Source organism: Scomber japonicus, chromosome 7 (genome assembly GCF_027409825.1).
Source record: "Scomber japonicus isolate fScoJap1 chromosome 7, fScoJap1.pri, whole genome shotgun sequence".
NCBI classification, from domain to species: Eukaryota; Metazoa; Chordata; class Actinopteri; order Scombriformes; family Scombridae; genus Scomber; species Scomber japonicus.
Window position 1 is genome coordinate 14,968,006 of NC_070584.1, and position 19,891 is coordinate 14,987,896.

The 19,891-nt window shown below is 41.3% G+C and overlaps 1 protein-coding gene across 1 annotated transcript in view; it reads left to right on the forward strand.

The window, feature by feature from the left end:
- The first annotated feature begins 312 nt into the window (after positions 1–312).
- Positions 313–19,891, forward strand: part of cpamd8 (C3 and PZP like alpha-2-macroglobulin domain containing 8) — a 40,687-nt gene continuing 21,108 nt past the window's right edge. Inside the window, exons 1-27 of the mRNA XM_053321977.1 lie at positions 313–398; positions 2,754–2,905; positions 3,437–3,459; positions 4,096–4,261; positions 4,681–4,733; positions 5,342–5,359; positions 6,093–6,147; positions 6,397–6,510; positions 6,934–7,018; positions 7,414–7,522; positions 7,791–8,018; positions 8,209–8,379; positions 8,532–8,660; positions 8,851–9,049; positions 9,324–9,490; positions 10,840–10,989; positions 11,330–11,491; positions 11,596–11,738; positions 12,464–12,526; positions 13,412–13,643; positions 15,115–15,268; positions 16,603–16,733; positions 16,914–16,965; positions 17,141–17,439; positions 18,411–18,479; positions 18,558–18,714; positions 18,859–19,035. Of these exons, the coding sequence (XP_053177952.1) occupies positions 313–398; positions 2,754–2,905; positions 3,437–3,459; positions 4,096–4,261; positions 4,681–4,733; positions 5,342–5,359; positions 6,093–6,147; positions 6,397–6,510; positions 6,934–7,018; positions 7,414–7,522; positions 7,791–8,018; positions 8,209–8,379; positions 8,532–8,660; positions 8,851–9,049; positions 9,324–9,490; positions 10,840–10,989; positions 11,330–11,491; positions 11,596–11,738; positions 12,464–12,526; positions 13,412–13,643; positions 15,115–15,268; positions 16,603–16,733; positions 16,914–16,965; positions 17,141–17,439; positions 18,411–18,479; positions 18,558–18,714; positions 18,859–19,035 (3,544 nt within the window). The remainder of the gene's footprint in view (positions 399–2,753; positions 2,906–3,436; positions 3,460–4,095; positions 4,262–4,680; positions 4,734–5,341; positions 5,360–6,092; positions 6,148–6,396; positions 6,511–6,933; positions 7,019–7,413; positions 7,523–7,790; positions 8,019–8,208; positions 8,380–8,531; positions 8,661–8,850; positions 9,050–9,323; positions 9,491–10,839; positions 10,990–11,329; positions 11,492–11,595; positions 11,739–12,463; positions 12,527–13,411; positions 13,644–15,114; positions 15,269–16,602; positions 16,734–16,913; positions 16,966–17,140; positions 17,440–18,410; positions 18,480–18,557; positions 18,715–18,858; positions 19,036–19,891) is intronic.

Below are 19,891 nucleotides of genomic sequence, written 5' to 3' on the forward strand. Positions count from 1 at the left end.
GAACGGAACCGGGGCGGGTGAAGGCACATGGGAGAGGACTGTCCGTGTACTCTGGGCTCTAAAAGGGGGGAAAAAAACCTACGATTTGCTTGGAACTGGATTTGCGAAGTGGGATGATTACAAAAAGTTGATCCTTGGTTCTGAACGAAACTCTGCACACCTACCACGCCAAGCAGCCTCCATGGATAGACTGAGAAGGCTATAGACACAGACTGTTAAAATTTCATTTAACTTTTGATCAGAGTTAGAAGATCCAGCCTCCTCAAGAGGAGAGAGCCGATATCCAGGAGTATCTCGGTTACTGAGGCCAAAATGTTGCGGTTGTCTTTGACAGCCTTTAGTCTTTCATGGACTTTGTTCATCTGCAACGTGAGCAGAGGTTATGCACAAGAACGATTGTAAGTAGCTTGTGTTGCATGTGTTGTCTTTGAAGTGTAGTGCAATGCTTTATGCTCACCAGCATAAAGTATGCTCTCCGATATTCAGTCAGGGAATTTACAAAACATTTAATGCAGCCACAGTGTTTCAAACGTGCAGGAAATATGCACTCATTATCCAGTTAATGTGACCTGTGGTCATAGCACACATAGCCGTTTCATTAAGTCATGTGCAACCAGAAACTTGACCATTGATTTCTAATATTTGCTGCAGTAACGTGTGAAAACGGAGGGATTTATTGTCATTTCAGATAATGACATTGTATTATAATCTCAACATCTTGCCATTCATGTTTTTTCAGACAGTCACTGTGATGTTTACTGGTCCTGCGAGCTGATAGCCTATATAAATAGGTATATTGAAAGGGAGCTTGCATTGCTGTTTATTGCCAATGAATATATAGGCTATGTGTGTGTATATACATACACATAACCTATAGTTTCTTGAGAGGTTTCCTCGTGCCCTTTAAGATAGTTACAATAGTGTAGATAGATTCTTGGTTTGGCAATAGGTGCTTGTTTTATTCAGTTTACATCTCCAGAGCTAGAAGCAAAAGAGGTAAAATTGACTTCTTAGATACCACCAGTCAGGCTTACAGCTGCTTGAGGGCTTAATCCTGACCTTGAGAGCTGTGTTAATAGTAAGGAGTTGTAAACATTTCTACCAGAGTGTCCAGGAGGGAGGGAAGTAGGGAGGATAGTTCAGCCCAATGTAGAGCATAAACAAAAAAATACTTGCAAATGCAGGCTTGATTTATAAAAGATAGCTTAAATAATTCTCAAGTATTACAACTCACCTAAGGGCAAAAATCAAAAGCCTAAGAAGAAAAAAAAGGACAAAAACTTGGTTGAACTAAAAACCTACAAATGAGAGCACAAATCTTTCTCAGGCACTGAACAGCTCCCAGCTTGGGACAAAAGTTGGGCAAAAACAATGAGAACTTGAGTACATCAAGCCATGTGACTGAAATAAGCACGGTCTCCACCGCCTGATCCAGGCTCATCCAAGAGCTGGTTAAACTCACTGTAGATCAAACGCACAGAGTCAATTTCCTCGTATTATCTTCCTTTTCCCCAAGCCTTATTTTCCAGGGGATTTTCTCATGACTTTCTCTCTCAGGAACTGCACTTGCCTCTGGCTGTAATGCTGTAGTGCTGTAATGCCAACCACCTGATCCTTCTCTCAGGCATGCAATTGGGATATGTGCTGGGGGCTTTGCTCACTCCTAATTTGTGTGATATTCAGTTAAGAGAGTGAGAAGGCCTATTTGCCTTAAGAATTAAAGCTGGAGTGGCTGGGTGAGGACTAAAATGGTCAAACAAGAACATATGCCCCACAAATATCTTATTAGCTGCCACATGTGGGTGGTTTAACTGATTTGTGGTCTTGGACTGGGTCAAACACAGCACATCTTTTGGTAGACACATATAAACAGTGTTTGTTTGGTTGCATTTTGCCAGGTGGCCCCAATGGGAGACACACCCCTAACAGACCACACTCTACCAATTTTCGCTAACAAGAGCAGCTAGTATTCGCCTTTTGTTACCTGAGAGAGATAGCCTTTTGCGCCAGATGTCATAGATATATATATTTTCATTCAAATATAACTTGAATCAGTCCTTTTATTCCACCTAGAACGTTTTATAAGCATCAAAGAATGACCTTTGCTCCATGACCTCAGTGACAGGCCCCTTCCCTCAATTAAATGTCAGAGTGACTGTGTGGAATCTCAGTTGTTATTTTTCAAAAACAGACGCCAAGGATCTGTCAGAGGTGCCAGACCACCCAAAGAAAAACACTAGAGCAGAAAGCTGATTGGCCAACAGGTACCGGGTCCCTATTAACCACGCAAATAAACTTGATCTCGTCAAACAAACCCATGTGGAATGTCACCGTTTGTGCGCTTGTTTTATTATCCTCATTTATTATTGTTTTATTTATACGTGCATGTGTGTATTTGTACAGGTCAGTGAGAAACAGAGAAATGTGAGTTTACACCTAATTTACCTGTTTGATTGTTGCAAACATCTTGCCACAATAAATCAAAGTGAGGAATAGTAAGTGATATTAGTCCAAGGATGTACCTAAAACTGAACAATACATGTGTGTTTATTTGTATTTACCCCTTTCCTCTTCCACCACTCCTCCTTCTCTAACCTCTGACATCTCCTTTTATCACCTCTCCCTCTTTTTTCCCACCTCTCTCTTCTGCCTTATCTGTGTCCTGTGTCTTCTTTCCCTTCCACCCTCCATCACCATCACTCTTCCTCCTCTCTCCATCCCTATTTCTCCATCATCTCCTGCTCTCCTTTCAGGGGTTATTTGGTCGCCGCTCCATCCGTATTTCGGGCGGGAGTAGAGGAGAGCGTGAGCGTCACCATCTTCAATGCAAAAGCAGAAACACGGGTCCAGGTGCAGCTGTCGGTGAAGGGACAGGCAGTCGCCCACAGCCATGGCTCAGTGATCGGTGAGAACACATTCTGAAGCTAGGGTTACACTGGCACAATGTGCACTACTTTTGCAGAGAAAACTTGCACTAACAGGTTGCGCTATGAGATACCTCCTTTGTGTGATTTATTCAAAGGATGTTCAGATCACACAGGAAGGCAGGCCGGCACACACGCACACAGAACACACACAGCGTAAGCCTGGTTGACCTCTGCCCCGACTGTGTGCTCCTGACCAGCTATGGTTTTCATAGACATTATCTTTGATTGGAGGCATCAGTTCAGCCCAACCCACTGGCCACGCAGTGTATACAGTGTGTGATTTGTTTGACAGCACCATTAATAGATGGTGCTAGCTCTGCCTCAGAGTGGCATGGAGACCAGTTGCAGCTGGATTTCCTGCTAACCCAGGGTGAAAACCTCCAGGCAAATGTAGCCACAATCTGCCAGTACTCATATCTACTGTATATTCATAGCATTTTTGCAGGTGATACAGATTTGTTTGAACTGAAAAAACAGACACAGTAAATATCTCATTGTTTCTATTTTAGACAAAGGCACCATCAAACTAAAGGTGAGTCTAATGGCACGTATTTGCGTTTGTTTCCTCAGCAGTGTCCCACATGCATGCTGCTTTCCAGAGATGTTTAAAATGCATGGCGCTGTTTAGCGGTGACAGCTGCACAGTAGTGAGAGCCCCCTTGTCCGTTTGTGCACATTCCTCAGGCAACATGCAAATCAACACTAACATTATTTGTAATGCAACATCTGTCTCTGCTCATTCATTGGGAATAAGGTAACAGCCCCGATATAATATGCAACAGCTGTTGACGTGCATGTATGGTCCGCCGCCCCCGAAGGCTGGAATAGATCAATCTAGTATGCACGACTCGATTCTTCCCCTCTGTCTCTCCCTCTCTCTCTCTCTCCCCCGCTTGCTCTCCCCTCTCTGTAACCTCCACCCTCATTCTCGTGAAATACAGTCATGTGTAGTGTGCTGTGTTATAGCTTGGCATCTTGCTCTGGTGTTTAAATGTAGTGCTTTTGTTATGCTGTAGCTTTTGTTCCCTAAAAAATGATTTAAAATGTCCAATCTAGGTGAATAACTTCTTGATTTAAGAGTTCAATCCTTCCCCCACTGACCTAATTTACTTAGAGCCCTGATCCTTCTTGTGTTTGTGTGTGTTTATGTGTGTTTGTATGCCACCAGGTTCCCTCTGGGCTGAGAGGTCAGGCCCATCTGAAGGTGTGGGGGAACCGTCACCTCACAGAAGGAGGCTATATTTTCCACAACTACACCACCGTCACCGTGGAGAGCAAGGGCACAGCTGTGTTCATCCAGACTGACAAGCCCGTCTACAAACCCAAACATAAAGGTTCCCTCATAGTGCACCTGGTAGTTAATCAGATAATCACTGCACAGAAATGCAGAGAATTGAGGCTCATGTTAGGAGTTTTGTAGTTAAAGTAGGAGTCAATCAATGGGAATATGTTAAAAGATGTTTGTGGATGCTGGTTTGGAATTGAAGGACCAAGATAGAACTAAGTTATGTGATTATATGATATTGATCAGTTATATGCTGTATCCTGAGTGGGATGTATCATTTTAATCCATCACATTAAATCAGACAGTAAAATGAATGAATTGATCAAATAACGTTTGGTTTAATGTAGCAGACATTTGTTTATTCTAACAGATCTACCAGATAATGCTCAAATGCATAAAAGGTTTTTTTGTTGGAAGGATATAAACCTGATGCATTTGACAACATTGTGTCTCTTTTTCTGTCTTCAGTACTCATCAACATCTACACAGTCACCCCCGACCTGAGACCAGTTAATGACAAGGTAATGTGAACTTTGATGTGAATTCCTCCAACACATGCTCCTTAAAATAATGCAAATGTTACTAAACAACACTAGCAAACAAATATTAAATAATGCTTAGTTTAAATGAATATAGGGAGATAGGAAATCTCTGATGTCACCTGGATCTCAGTTTAGCAAATAGTACAAATTCTAATTTCTGCTACCATGACAAACATCCACAGATATGTGTTTCTATGACTCTGGCAATATAACAACATGCATAATATTTAGTGCGGACATGCTTTTCCTTCCCTAATTGGTTGGAACTAACAGGAGAAACCTAGTCTGCCAGAGTGCAGAGAAATGTACAGTTACCTGTTTACAGAAGCTGAGCTAGAGTAATTTCTGTTGGAATGTTAGCAATGGCTCCAAATATACTGTGCAACTGTGCAGACAGGAGGTTTATTGATGTTTGCAGCTATAAAGATCTGCTGCTAGTAAAGGGCAGTACTCACTTTCACAGATGGATGATTGTTGGATAAGGATGGAGTGGGGTGAAATGCTGGGAAGAGGCACAGGATCCTCTGTAGTTACAGTTTCTACATCTTGTACTTCATCTTTCTCTTTTTTTTATTATTTTTTTCCAGATTGAGGCCTATGTTTTGGTGAGTGGAGTCTGGTGGGACCACCCAGGGTTGGCAGAGCCACATCCGGGAGGGGACAGTGGCAATTTTAGTTCTCAGCCTGGTCGGAGATTACAGAGCTAAAGTCAGGGAAGCTCACCTAGATAACAGGGTGCTCTGTGGAACAGTGCAGGGATAAACAACATGAAAGGAGCTTCTTTTTTTCTCTTCTCTTTTCTTTTCTTCTCTTTTCTTTTCTTCTCTTCTCTTCTCTTCTCTTCTCTTCTCTTCTCTTCTCTTCTCTTCTCTTCTCTTCTCTTCTCTTCTCTTCTCTTCTCTTCTCTTCTCTTCTCTTCTCTTCTCTCCTTATCAGTCATCCTTCAAATCCCCACCCCCCCACACCACACACACACACACATACACTGTATCTCCCTCTCCCATAGTCGCTGACCTTGCTCATTTACTGTCTCTCTTCCCAAATCCTGAGACATTTGAAGGGCAAATAACATGTTTCATAAGCAGCTCTGGGAAGCCCATGCATGACTTATAGCTAATGACAAGCACATAAATGACTTTTTTACTACTCTCTTACCTGCAGCCAATGTATCACCTGAGGAAAGTTGTAAAAGTATTTTGACAGTGGTCTGAGACATGCGCCAGGTCCCTGGGTCAAGTTCAGTTCAAGGACCTAACCCAACAATAACAATATATTACATAAACATCCAAATTAGTAATTAAACTTACATCTTTCTTATATCTTAATTTTATTTTTCAGGATCCAAGAGGATCCAGGATGGTCCAGTGGAAGAGCCTAAAATCTATCTGCTGTGGTGAGCAGAAGCCTCTGACTTTACATTTCGTTGCAATGATAGCGAATTTTTCTACCATTTTGGATGTATAATTTGAAGACTGCATCTTGAATTTCCTATTGAAAATCTTTAGAGTTTGCGAAATAGCTGGTACATTTTTATGTAAGTCAATTCTGCATTTTAATTGTCATATAAGCTGTCTATATGGTAAATAAGTGTCAATCACACAGGCATTCTAATGTGTTAACCAGATTCCTCTCTCTCTTACAGGGGTTGTAAACATGAGTTTCCCTCTGTCTGACCAGCCTGTGTTTGGAGAGTGGTTTATTTTTGTGGAGGTGCAGGGCCACACCTATAACAAGTCGTTTGAAGTGCAGAAATACGGTAAGGACCTGTATGTACAAGAGATTTCTTTGCACAATGGTTAATAGCATTGTTTATTAAGACTCTACTACTACTGTTTTACTCTGTAGTTGTTCAGAGTGTTTTTGTATTTCTAGAAGTGGTATTTCCTTGTGCTATGTTTAGTGTTTAAGTTTTTGTATATTTACTTTGTAGAGCAAACTTTGATAAACTTCATATAATGTTTCAGAATTGAATTTCACTTGATTCTAAAAGACATTTTCAGAGACAGCTACGCAGTAAACACTCGTATTATCTTTTAGAAGATACTCTTTAGTATAATATTTTCTGCATCACCAACATGACAGAAACAAGGAGCATACAAGATAATATAGTACAACAAACAACCTGCACCAAGGAAGTATGATTTATAACTAAAGTAATATTATTCTTCCTTCCTCACAGTGATGCCCAAATTTGAGCTGGTTATTGATCCACCACGATACATCCGTGACTTAAACTCATGCGAGCAGGCCACTGTCAGGGCGAGGTAAGAAAACCCCCTTTGGCTCACCATCTTTAGAAAATGGTACATTCCAAGGGAAGCTCTGTTTTATTACAGTCATCATGATGTTTGTTTCTTCATACTCTCACCTTGGCTGCCATGTAAATGTAGAGCGTTATATTTACATGTAGTGTAGCAGTCTAATGGGTCTTGATATTATCTACAATATGAAAACAATGTATTTTCCATTGAATCTCTCACACACTTTCAGCACTGTGTTTATTAAAGATACAATGTTTTAGTTATGGATCTTCTTCAGGCATCCAGTCCAAGTGGTTCACTGAGATTATTTTTTTCAACTTTTTCTTTCACACAGTTTAATTTTTCCACATATCCCTTTACCAGTTGCGCATAATGTTAATCTCTGAAATGTTGGACAGGTACACCTTTGGAAAACCAGTAACAGGGAAGTTGACAGTGAATATGACTGTGAATGGAGTGGGTTACTACCGTCATGAGATGGGGCATCCTGTGATTAAAACCATGGAGGTCAGTTTATTTGATTATATTTTATTGTTTGTTAATGCTCCTTAAGGAAATTAGTAGAGATTCCAAGGCTGGTATTGAAACAAGATAGTTTATTGATTGCGTCTGAATTGTTTATCAGGACTGAAATGATTTTGTCCACCCTTAAATTACAATTATTATCATACAATATGTATAACTGTTATAACTGTTATTATGGACGATCCCGACTCTGCACCAGAATTACATTTTATGCATAATTATACCAAATCTGCTTCTCTGCTGTTTTCAGATCAAAGGCTCTGCAAACTTCAGCCTGTGTGTCAAGGACATGATGCCTGTGGATGTGGCTGATCACTTCAGAGGCACAGTGAGCATTTGGGCATCAGTGACAAGCATAGATGGAAGTAGGCAAACCACATTCGACGATTCAACACCCGTCCATAAACAGCTCATCGACATAAAGTACTCCAAGGACACACGCAAACAGTTCAAGCCTGGTCTGCCTTACAAAGGGAAGGTAAGACAGAAAAAAATTGCGTTTGACACTAAACAAAAGTGTACAATTACGTACTAAAGAGAACATAAACAGCTTTAACATGTATAAACTGATTACTAAATGTGCAGTAAATTAGGACGTTATCGATTAACCTGAACATTATTGACCCACCTTGTTGTTCTTTTTTACTCTTTGTAAACACTCTCTTTAGATTGAGGTGACATACCCTGATGGGAGCTTAGCTGATGGGGTGAGGGTGCGCGTTAAGGCAGAGTTGACCCCCAAGGACAATGTTTATACCACTGAACTGGTGTCCAAGAACGGCCAGGCCACCTTTGAGATTCCTTCCATCCCAACTGCCGCCCAGTATGTCTGGCTAGAGGTCAGTGGCTGTACTGGCAGTAATTTGTAGTATTATGTGATATAAACTGGAAGAAAATGTTTAAACCTGATGTGATGGCTAAGGGATTTGAATCATTTGTTTGAGTTTAAGTAAATCAGATAAACACTGAATCTTTTGTTTTCCTGGCATAGACCAAAGTCACATCAATTGAAGGAAAGACAGTAAGGGACCAGTACCTGCCCAGCTACCTGTCTATCAGTAGCTGGTATTCTCCCAGTAGGTGTCACATCCAGATCCAGAGCCCCAGCACCCCATTCCAGGTTGGTATTGCCGTCTTCTAAGGTTTAATTTCCTGGCAAAGTACTCTGGAGTTGCTGGTGTTTTATTGAACATTTAGTTCAGGTTCTAACCCAATTTTGAACCATTAAAAATGTATTAATACATCACAATGTTATAGTATCATTCCTAATAGGATCATGACAGAGTATTCTTATTTTTCTGTGTGAATAGGTTGGCCAAGAGGCAGAAGTGGCTCTTAAATCCACCTGTCCCTGTAACTTCACACTGCACTATGAGGTGGCATCCAGGGGAAACATCATTCTCTCAGGCCAGCAGCCAGCCAATCTAACAGCCTCACACCGAGGAAAAAGAGCCACAGTCACCTTTGACAAGAATGTTCATACCACTAACCTGCCTCCCTCTGCCTCTGGTAAGTACATGGATCCATTTCCTGTTATAACAGTTCCACCAACATCTTTATCTGCTGGATTGTAATAGGATAGCAATGCTAAGAAAACAAATCCTTGGATAAACATATTCTTTGCTTCTTCTAAGGTGCCTGTTAATGTGTTTTTGCTCTCAGCACCATGTGCTAGAGTTTAAAATATTTGAACATCATGTTTTAAGAGGTTTTTCCGTAGTTAAATCTTCATGGAGATAATGTCACCTCCCTTTGCCCTCACGTCATGCTCCATGTGTTGCAGGCTCCTCCCCTCAGGCTGAGATGGACAGCTGTGTGTCTTATCTACGTTTTCCTGTTAGCCACAGCATGGCACCCCTCAGCCGTCTGCTTGTCTACTATGTGAGGGAAAACGGCGAGGGAGTCACGGACAGTCTGCAAATCCCTATCCAGCCTGACTTTGAGAACCAGGTTTGCATTATCTTGAAACATAAGGAAAGCTTCACTGCTTCTTGCTGCCCACTGGTTTGTAATGACATATGATTCACAAATCAGAGTTATTCAAAACACTTTAACACTACAGCGGGAAAAGAATGGAGAAAAAATAACATAATTTATCCAGAGAAGAATGTTTTATCGCACATTTAGACATATAAACTGAACTTATCTGGCCTAAGTTCATTGCTCAATAAGGGATGTTGTTGGATATAAAATAGTGAATTGTGTCATCATAAAAATAACTGCATTATGTAATATTTATTAAAAACTTTGAGAAAAGTGTGCACTTTGTGTATACCTTTTGGAGCTGAGCCCATGCACCAGCTCTGTCCACAGTGTAATGCCTGTAAACAAACAGCTGTGTTGGCCTGGGAGAGCTCCCCAGTTCCTGCCTGCATTAGGTGGAGTTAACTCCCTGAAGTATTTACAGCTCCCTGGTATGCCATTACAACACTCTGCCTGTGTGTGTGTGTGTGAGTGTGAGTGTGCATGTGCGTGTGTGTGTGAGAGTGTGAGTGTTGGAGGAGGGGGTTGTGAGGGCATGATGAGACAGAGGCCATGCGGGCCGCAGGCAGATGAGTGGGGTCGTGACAGGAGAGGATGACAGGTTACGGAGTGGTGAAAGGAGGGCAGCGGAACCGATTAACAGGGCTAATTTGTGACTGTGTGCTGGTGAAAAATAGTTTTGACGTGTGAAAGTTTACAGCCGACTCTCACCATCCCTCCTCTTTCAAAGGCTGTAGTTTTCCATTCTCTGTCCTGATGTTTCCCACCATACCTTACTACTTAACCACAAAGGATTGTCATTCTGTTACTATTCTGATGCCACAGGCCAGCCATCAGCCCATCAGGAAACACAGCCATGAATTACTGATTATTAGATCAACCAAAACTGAATCAACTAAAGTTTATTGTTAATGTAATTTATCAGGAAAACATTTGCTGTTTCCAACTTGTCAAATATAAGAATATATAGATGTTCTCTTTTTCATAGCATTGTATTTTAAGTGATTCAAAATGCTGGTACAACAAAACATGCGCAACATCTCATCTCATTGGATTCATCTTTAGGGGATTGTGTTTGGAATTTTTCACTATTTTCTGACACACTCTAGCCAATGAGTAGTTGATGAGTCCAAAAACCAGACAAATGAAAAACCAAAATAGCTGTCAGTAAAAGCCTTACTTACAGCTGTCAAGTCAATGTACAATATTGTGAGCTAGACAGTTTGTTGTATAAATGCATGCTGGTCAATTTTTCTTTTTTTTGGTATGTAAATCAAATATTGCAATGTGTGTATCTCATATTGTTTGGATTGCAGGTGTCTGTTTCTTTGTCAACTAATGAGTCCATGCCAGGGGACCCTGTGACCCTGCACGTCCGAGGAGAGAGGGGCTCTTGTGTTTGTGTGGCCACTGTGGATAAGAGTCTTTACCTGTTAAAGCCTGATTTCCAGCTTAGTCCAGACAAGGTCGGTCCTTAGTTTATAGTGGTATAAATGTGACAAAATGCAGTAATCATTAATTGAACCTAATTATTGTTTTTCCTTTAATGAAGTGAAACTAAACTGTCATTCAAGTGATGTAGTTTCATTTGTGTAGTGGAAAATCCAACTTCCTATATCTGTCTCATTGCATATATAATTCTTATCTGCCTAATCTAAATAGGAATGAATTGATGTTTTATGTAATTTTGAATACAGATTTTAGAGCAGTGAATCCTAAGGGCAAGTATCACATCATTCTTTCTAGCTTTATATGTAACTTGGAGCTGTGTTTGTGTGCTTGCATGAATGTTTTTCCTTGGCACAGGTGTTTAAAGAGCTGGCAGACTTTGATGTGTCAGATGCCTTTGGTATTCCTAAAGATGACGGACACTTCTGGTGGCCAGGGCTGTCATCAAAGAGACGCAGGCGGTCCTCTGTGTTTCCATGGCACTGGGACATCACCAAGGACGCACGCTTTGCTTTCACAGTGAGAACTCACATTTGGTTAATGAGCTTGCAATGATGGCACAGGACCAAAAAATAATTATCTTGGTGTGTGTATGTTTTTATTTCTCTGTATGTTTAACACAGGAAACAGGGCTGGTTGTTATGACAGATATGGTGAGTTTAAACCACCGGCAGAGTGGAGGGATGTACACAGACGAGGCTGTTCCTGCTTTTCAACCACACACGTCAACCTTAGTGGCTGCCATGCACTCTCGCTCTACAACCAGGTACAGGACCCGCTATAGAGATGTTGAAGACACTCTCCCGACATCAATTAACTCTGAGATGCCTACAAATGAGACTGATGTACTGTTTTAACTGTGGTGTGGCTCATAGAACAGTTTTCTTGACATGATATTAAGTAGATACAGACTAAAAGCTAATGCATTATTTTTATTTAAGTTACTAAAACAAATCAATTGCCTTTCTGTCTTACAATGTGCTCCCTGCCCATTAAGGCACTCTGTATTCTAAATTATTACTTATTCCACTCTCCTTAATGCTGTATTGGCAGAAAACAAGTCAATGATGAAAATTCACTGTGATCTCTGACTGGACCACACAGTTATACGGGCATGTACTTTTCTGAAAACAATGAATTTAAAAGCAGAGCCATGAGAGACCAATAACTACTTCAAAATCCCCCAAAATTATATTCTAGTAATACACATAGCAGTATTTGTCATGCTCGGGTTAAATGAGGTTTCCAAAAGGAGAAAAAGGCAAGCAGGGAAAAACAAAAGAAAATAGTTTTGTTGGTTCGGCCATATTGTAGGCCTACATTCCTTAATGCCACAAATACCACTCATTCTAGTGATGAACATTAAACACATGATGTGACTGAAGAGAATGTCGGCGTGGGATTCAGAAAAATACATTTTCCAATTATGGTGTTGTTTTATTGTGAGCAGCTGAAGTCTTTTATTGATGTCAGCTTGTGTTTTGGTTGCAGAGCAGAGAAGCGTAGGCGTACATTTTTCCCAGAGACTTGGGTGTGGCACTGCCTCAATGTCAGGTATTTAAATCTTATCTTCATAAATATTGCATGAGTGTGTATATGAAATGTCTAGGAGAGAAGCAAACATGAAGAAATCTGGAAGACTGAGAGAGACAAATAGAAACAATGTAAGAAAAGGAGGTATGAAGAGAATCTTTTAGGTATGTAGAAGAAGAATGGTCACAGGGAAAAGTTCAAGAGAAGATAGAAAGTGGGGATAAGAGAAGAGTGCTGTAATAGAAAGAGTGAAGATAAGAGCTGAAAGGAGAGAAGGGGGAAAGGTGCGATTTGGATCTGTATGCAAGAAGACTACAGCAGCATTTCCCCCCTCAGGGTGTGAATGTGCCTCATTTAAATTGGCCAATCTTGGAACGGACTGTCACTTTCTCAACAGCTCCTTCCATTCATTTTCAGCCAATATAAATGAACTGCCCATAGATTTCCATATGCTTGATTCATTTGGAAGGGACTTCAGCTTTGCCTAATTTCCTGTGAAGTCCAAAGCTCTGATTTCCCTTAAAGTCTATTAAAGTGGATTTTGGGCAACTTTGATCAAAAGAAGGGCGTACATGCAGTTTTTCAAGTTTATTATGCCCTGTGACAGTTTGCCAAGACCAACATAGAATAAGTGATGCCAATAATGATCTCAGCCCATTTCTTTCAAAGAAACAGATTGGGTCAACACCTGACTGTCCCTCACACCTATCCAGTTTAGAGTTGGTGCAGCTGTTGGTGTTGACACAGGTGTGACTAACATAAAAGTAATCTGCAGTGTTTCATCAAGCCCTTCCTTGTAGTCTGTGACTTTTTATTGCTTGTGTTTATGCTTAAATCTCTTTACTTCACTGTCCAGCAAAGTTTGCCACTCAAGTTGTATCTCAACTGACTGTATGTCACTGACAGCGCTGAAACCGGTGAAGCTGAGCTGCGACTGGACGTCCCTGATTCGATCACCACGTGGGTCGCAGAGGCCGTTGGGCTATCTGAAGAGAAGGGGCTGGGCTTAGCAAAGAGAGCAGAGCTTCGCACCTTCAAGCCCTTCTTTGTTGATTTTACGTTACCCTACAGCTTAATCAGAGGGGAGCAAACCAAAGTTCCCCTTACTGTCTACAACTACCTGCCAACCTGCTCTGAGGTAAGATGAATGATAGTGCATATGGACAGGAAGCAAACAAGTTACTTTTCTACAGTGCAGTAAATGTGCATTAACAAACAAACTTTACACAAGTCAACAGTCATATTCACTGAAGACTGTAAAAGTGGCATTCATTTTGGCAGCGTTTTTTCATTTTTTAACCAATTAACTCCATATTTTATGCATTTTTCATTACTGTTGACCCTTTTCCAAAGTAAACTACATGTTCTCAGATAGATTCCGTTCCATGTATTTCAAAATGGAATGCAAATGATTACTAAAAATGCTGAAAGGAGGTAATCAATTACAATTACAATAAGTATTTTGTTATTATTTTGTTGTAAGATGCATAGATGAAACTGTAAGAAATCAAAATTATCAACTCCACAGCACAGAGGAGGCTTTGATGACCATTTACATACTCTCCAGGAATCCATCACCATGAAATGTGTGACTGTGTAGCTCAGTTGTGTTGCTGCCAGCTCCATTGGTGATGTTTTTTGTTGCCGTATCAGTAAATGTGGTTGGGTGAGGTACTTGTGTTGTGCAGGTTACCTCTGGCATGATAGCATCAAACTCAGTCTGTGATATGATATTATATAGTGTGATATTAGACTGGAAATCAGAATGAAAACTTTTAAGTATATTTATTGTGTATAGCTCTTTTCATATAGTGGTTGTAACTCAAGGTGCTGTACACATAAGAAAAAAAAAAGAATAATAAAATTAAGATACATAAAACAATACATTAAGACACATTGAAAGCATTCCAAAATAGGTTTGCTGCCAAAACATTGTGACCAATAAGTCAAGCATTGTTTTGGGTTAACTATAGGCAGGTATAGGCCCAGAGGTGCTGAGACATGCCGAATGGTGGCCAAAAAAGCACAGGTTTCTATTGTGTGGATATGTGATTAGCCCAGAGGTATGTTTCTAGTGTTCACTTTGAAGAGCCCTCTCTGCTCCATCTTGGCCTTAAATGGGTCCATCCTGCGCTCCACAGAGATGACATCATGATGTTTGCAGATGAGCCTGTTAAATGGCTTGTGCGTGCGCTGCCCTGATGTCATGTTAGGTGAATATGCAAACCAGCATAGCCCATCCTTTGATGTCCACCCCAGCAACATGTGATTCCTATATTTTCTGCTCAGTTATTTACGACTTGTGGCGTGTGGATGAATAACAGTTAAAAGATCCCACAGCATTACCGAGCCCTCTGCGAAAATTGGACGATGAGTGGAACTTAATCCTTCGGGGAGCTTGAGAAGCATGAGTCAGTCAGCATGAAAAATTCACAATGTGATTTAAAAATTCTCCCTCGCTTGTAGAGCATTGAGGAAAACACGCTATATGAGGGAGGGGCGTGGTTGGCAGAAATGATGTCATTGTAGCCCGTCAAAATAGATCAATGGCCTCTGATTTGTCTCCTCTCCTCTCCTCTCCTCCCTCCCTCCCTCCTCTCCTTTTACAGGTTCATGTTAAAGTCTCAGTTCCAAAGGGCATCAAGTTTGTTGGCCATCCTGGAAAGCACCATCTTACCAGAAAGAAGTGTGTTGCTCCTGGAGAGGCTACACCCACATCCATTGTTTTGTCTTTCACCGAACTGGGGTCTGCAAATATTACAGGTACACATACAGCACAACCAAATGCATAACTTCCTTATTTCTTGATTCCCTGATTAGCTCTTGCCATTTTGTTATTTTGAATACTATGTTGACTGGGTGGCAGCAAAGTTTTATTCTTCATAAATGATTTTTCAATTAGGAAATAAAGCAACTTTATAACTATGCAATGCCATGATTATAAATTATTTCAAGATTAATTATTTTATGTTCCACAGTTCTCATCACATGTCCAGAAAGAAAGATGTGGATCAGCCTTTGTTGTGAAAGAATGAGTCATGTTTTGATGCTCATATAAACGATGCAGATTATTTTGTTCTGGATCATGGAAATAGCATCATTTGAATTCTTAAGTGGCATGGCACTTCAAAACAATAACAGCCTTTCGCCAGGACACCCAGCCCTCCTCAGTGCGATGCCTTACAAAAAGCCAAGCCTTTGACTTAAGAGAGCTCTGCTGGCCAAGGAGCTGGGCTGTGTGTGATCTAGTCACCCACCCTGAGTTACAAACAGTCCCCTCCAGAGCGCATGTGAGAACAAAGCTGGTCAACAGTGGGGGAGCAACCAGAGCTGTGCTGTGACACTCAGTGGCATGTTGATGAGTTTGCAGGTCACTGGCGGTCAATGGGCCCCCCATGGCCCCACTCCTAGTCCCCTGGCCCCTTGTACTTCCCTCTCAGTACACACACACAAAGAGACGCCACTGGCACACAGCCACATTTCCAATGTGTTCCCCGTAGGCAAGAGAACTGGGAGTCCTCTTACAGGCATGTTTTATCCTGTGTAATGTATGTTATGAGAGATGCCCGCAATTTACATCAGAGATGTGGCTTATTTCTTAGTGATTCTTTACTTCATGAACACATGTTGATGTTTTCATCAAATCCCATGACAGTTTGCCCCAAACCCCACCATAAAGAGTGAAGTGCTTCAGTAGGATGAGCCTCAATTTCTAGACTGGCAAAGGTCAAAACAGTATCATCCAGCAGTTACACACTGCAAGGTCTCTAAGAAGTACTTTGTAATGATAATTATAAACAATTTGAAGTGTATAAACTACCAAGTAACTCTAGACAAATTTTAAGGGCTCAGGCTTATAGGACACAGCTGCCCATGAGCTTTTTGGCAACCAAGACAGTCATGTCCTCTGTCAGCCCGTGCTTCAAACTGATAAGTGTAGTACCATCACGTGGACAATTACACAAACATAAATTTCTTCTTAGTGGGTTTTGTATTGTGATACTCCAAATACTTTTTATACAAGCAAAAGGGAAGATCTTGTGGTTTGACAAAAATGAAAGAGGGAAGACTTATTATGTTCTCTGCTGCCCCAATAGCCCGTGCCATTGCCTACAGTGAACCAGCCTGCTGCTCAGATGTTCTGCAGCCAGGAAAAATAGGAAATGACGTAGATGAAAAAAGGACCCCAACTGGCCTGGACTATGTTCGTAGGACAGTCCTGGTGGAGGTAAGAATGTTGATTAGTGTCACTTGATAGGGAAGACTTGCCTTTCACATATCATATTGCATTTATTAACATTCGATAAGAATTTCACTGAGATGATAAATCTGACCTTTTTATTTCCTTAAATTATCATTATTATCATTATTCTTTCTCTTTACTGTGACTCTCTGATTCTCCTTGCAGCCAGAAGGCCTTCCCAGAGAATACACATACAGTGTCTTCTTCTGTCCCAATGGTCAGTGCAGATATATTTTCCTAATAATATATCTATATGTTACTATATGCTTGATCCAGTCACTTTTTAAATTATAAATAAAAAAAACTTTTTAGACTTATACATATTCTTCATACTAGTACACAAACTTCACTAAACCCAAGTGCCTGACGTTATTTTGTATTCTCATTGTTAGAGAGGATCCACATTTCTACCCCCAACAAGTATGAGTATCAATATGTGAAAAAGCCTGCCAAGATGAACCAGTTCCAGGTGGCAGTGAAGACCCACAACGATGCCCATTTTGCCCTCTCTGCCAGCCCGCATGACAGTGCAGAGATGCTTGAGATTGTACTTGGGGGTAGGCAGAACACTCGCTCCTGGATCTCTTTGGGCAAGATGGGTGATCCACTGGTTAGTGCCTCCACGCCAGGCATCCTTTCATGGGATGAGTTCCGCAGCTTCTGGATTAGTTGGAAGGGAGGTGTGGTTCAGGTAAGAAGAAAAGAGAATGAGTCTTCAGCAATGTTAATTAAGAAGATGTCTAAGGCTTGAGACAACTGATACAGAAGATATACGGTAGTTTTGAAATTTGAAGCTGCAGTGAATGCTTACTTTTCCAGCACTGAGGCTGCAGTGGGTCAGGGTTTGGATACGTTTAAATCAATATATTGATTGGTTTGGCATACAGAAAGAAAGAAAGAAATGTCCTGCACTGACAATGGCAACAGATATGTGTTCTGATCATGAGTGGATGCTCTGACACCAAGAGGACAGAGTGAAAAAGACTCAGCAGGCCACAGGGTCTGTGTGTTAGGGGGACTGGCGCCACATTTACTGGCGTGCCTTCCTGTAAGGTTAACGGGCTGATGTCACTGCGGACACTCAGTGATCCATGCCCTGGTGCTCGCATGGCACTCACTGGCTGGCACACTGCTCCCCGGCCCCAGCATTAGCCTCGCACCATTCACCAAAGGGAGCAATTAAAAGCCCGCAGTAGAGCAACCGTATATTACGGCCCAATAGGATTCATTTATTTTCTTGGGGACGGTGGCATTTTGGGTTGGACGAGGATCATGCAGGGCTCGGCCGTGCATGATCCTTGGTTTAATGTGATTATGAAATGAAAATACCAGAGTAGGAAATGTGCTCTACATGGGTCTGTTTGCATGTTTGTGTTAGCGATTGTGTGTGGGAGGCGGGTGAATCAAACTGGCATTGCCAGCACTTGGCAGAGGGACATTATTACGGCTCTGTATGAGGGAATCCAACAGCGCTGGTTGCTTTCTAAGTGGATTCATTGCTCTCTAATGTTGTCTGACTGCTATCTGTTTGTATTGTGATTCATGCTGGAGTTGTAGTATGTCCAAATAATACAAACAAAAACAATATGATGGACTATTAATTACAAATCTGTATTCTTCCAGAAGTGTTTACCTTTAGCCTGTCCGCCTTACTCTCTTCAGGTGGGCCATGGTTTACATCCATCCAATGAGTCAGTGATCCTCCAGTGGGCAGGCCAAATCCCTGGACAGGTTTGACTCTTTCTTTATACTAGTCGCTTTAATTTATCTTTAGTGACAATTTAATCAAGAATTCTTTTACCCATCCAGGTGCGACACATAGGCTTCTCAACAGGCTGGGGCTCAGTCGGGGAGTTTAAGATCTGGAGAAAGGAAGACTCTGATGAGAACCATAATGAGGCCTTCACTCTGGGGGTCCCACACAACATGGTGCCTGGATCTGAGAGGGCCACTGCTTTCATGATAGGTAAGTAACGTTTACTTATTATTGTCATCATACCTTAAAGCTTTAGCTTTCATTAATCAGCTTCGCATACAATTCAACTAAAATGCATTTTGCAGTGTGAATATCTGATGTGTGTATGTCTGTGTGTGTATGTATCTGTATCAGGGGATGTGATGGGGCCAACTCTAAATAACCTGGACAAGCTGTTGCGGCTGCCATTTGGGTGTGGAGAACAGAACATGATCCACTTTGCTCCCAACGTCTTTGTTCTCAAGTACCTGCAGAAGACCAGGCAGCTCAGTCCTGAGGTCGAGAATGAGGCAACTGACTACCTGCTGCAAGGTACAAAACATGAAATATGAGCTTTGCACACTTATTTACTTGTAATTTAAAAACATATCTTTTAGTACAATGTTTTCCTGACGTATTCACAGCAATTTGCTCTGTATATCTGACAAAAGATATTAATTGGAAGCTAATTATCAGGAGCGCCTGAGCTCTTATTTCATATACACAAACTGGTTTATTAGACCGTTTGTTTTGGACATACCTGAATCAGTTATGCAATGTTTGACACTAAAATGAAAGATTGACTCCCGTATCACAGTTGCCACCCACTGATAATACACAGATAATGGGTTTTGTCCAGTGATGCCCTGCATTTCAAAGTTCACACTGTCATATCTTCAGTTAGCTAGCAGCTGTTTAAACACTGAAAACAAGATGGTCAATTAAGTTCTCAGTGTGTGTTGTGAATCTCAACAATTCGAATCCCTTCTTGACCTTATGTGCAAAAAGTGGATTCATCGTGAGCGGAAGGATTTTTTTTTTAAATTGCTGGCAAGTGGTATACTGTTGTTGGGTTTTCTGGAAACTACTGAAGTGAAGTTTACCTTGGATAATGAGTTTTGTTTTTGGAACTGTGGATTTCTTGACAGAGGAGCCTTGGCCTGGCTGGCACTAAATACTTTGGATCATGGATTGGAACATAAAGCTGGATGTTGTTACCCAGAGTTCCCCTCCTCCATTTTCTCCACTTATACCCTTGCAAAAATCTCCAGAGTCTCATAGGGTGCCATACCAGGTACAGGCCACCTTGCAGATGCATGTAACAGAGTTGTGCACAATACTTGAACCGGAGGCATGAGTCCAAGAGTTATTCTTACCATCCGGACACTGGAAAAGACATTGAGGTTGA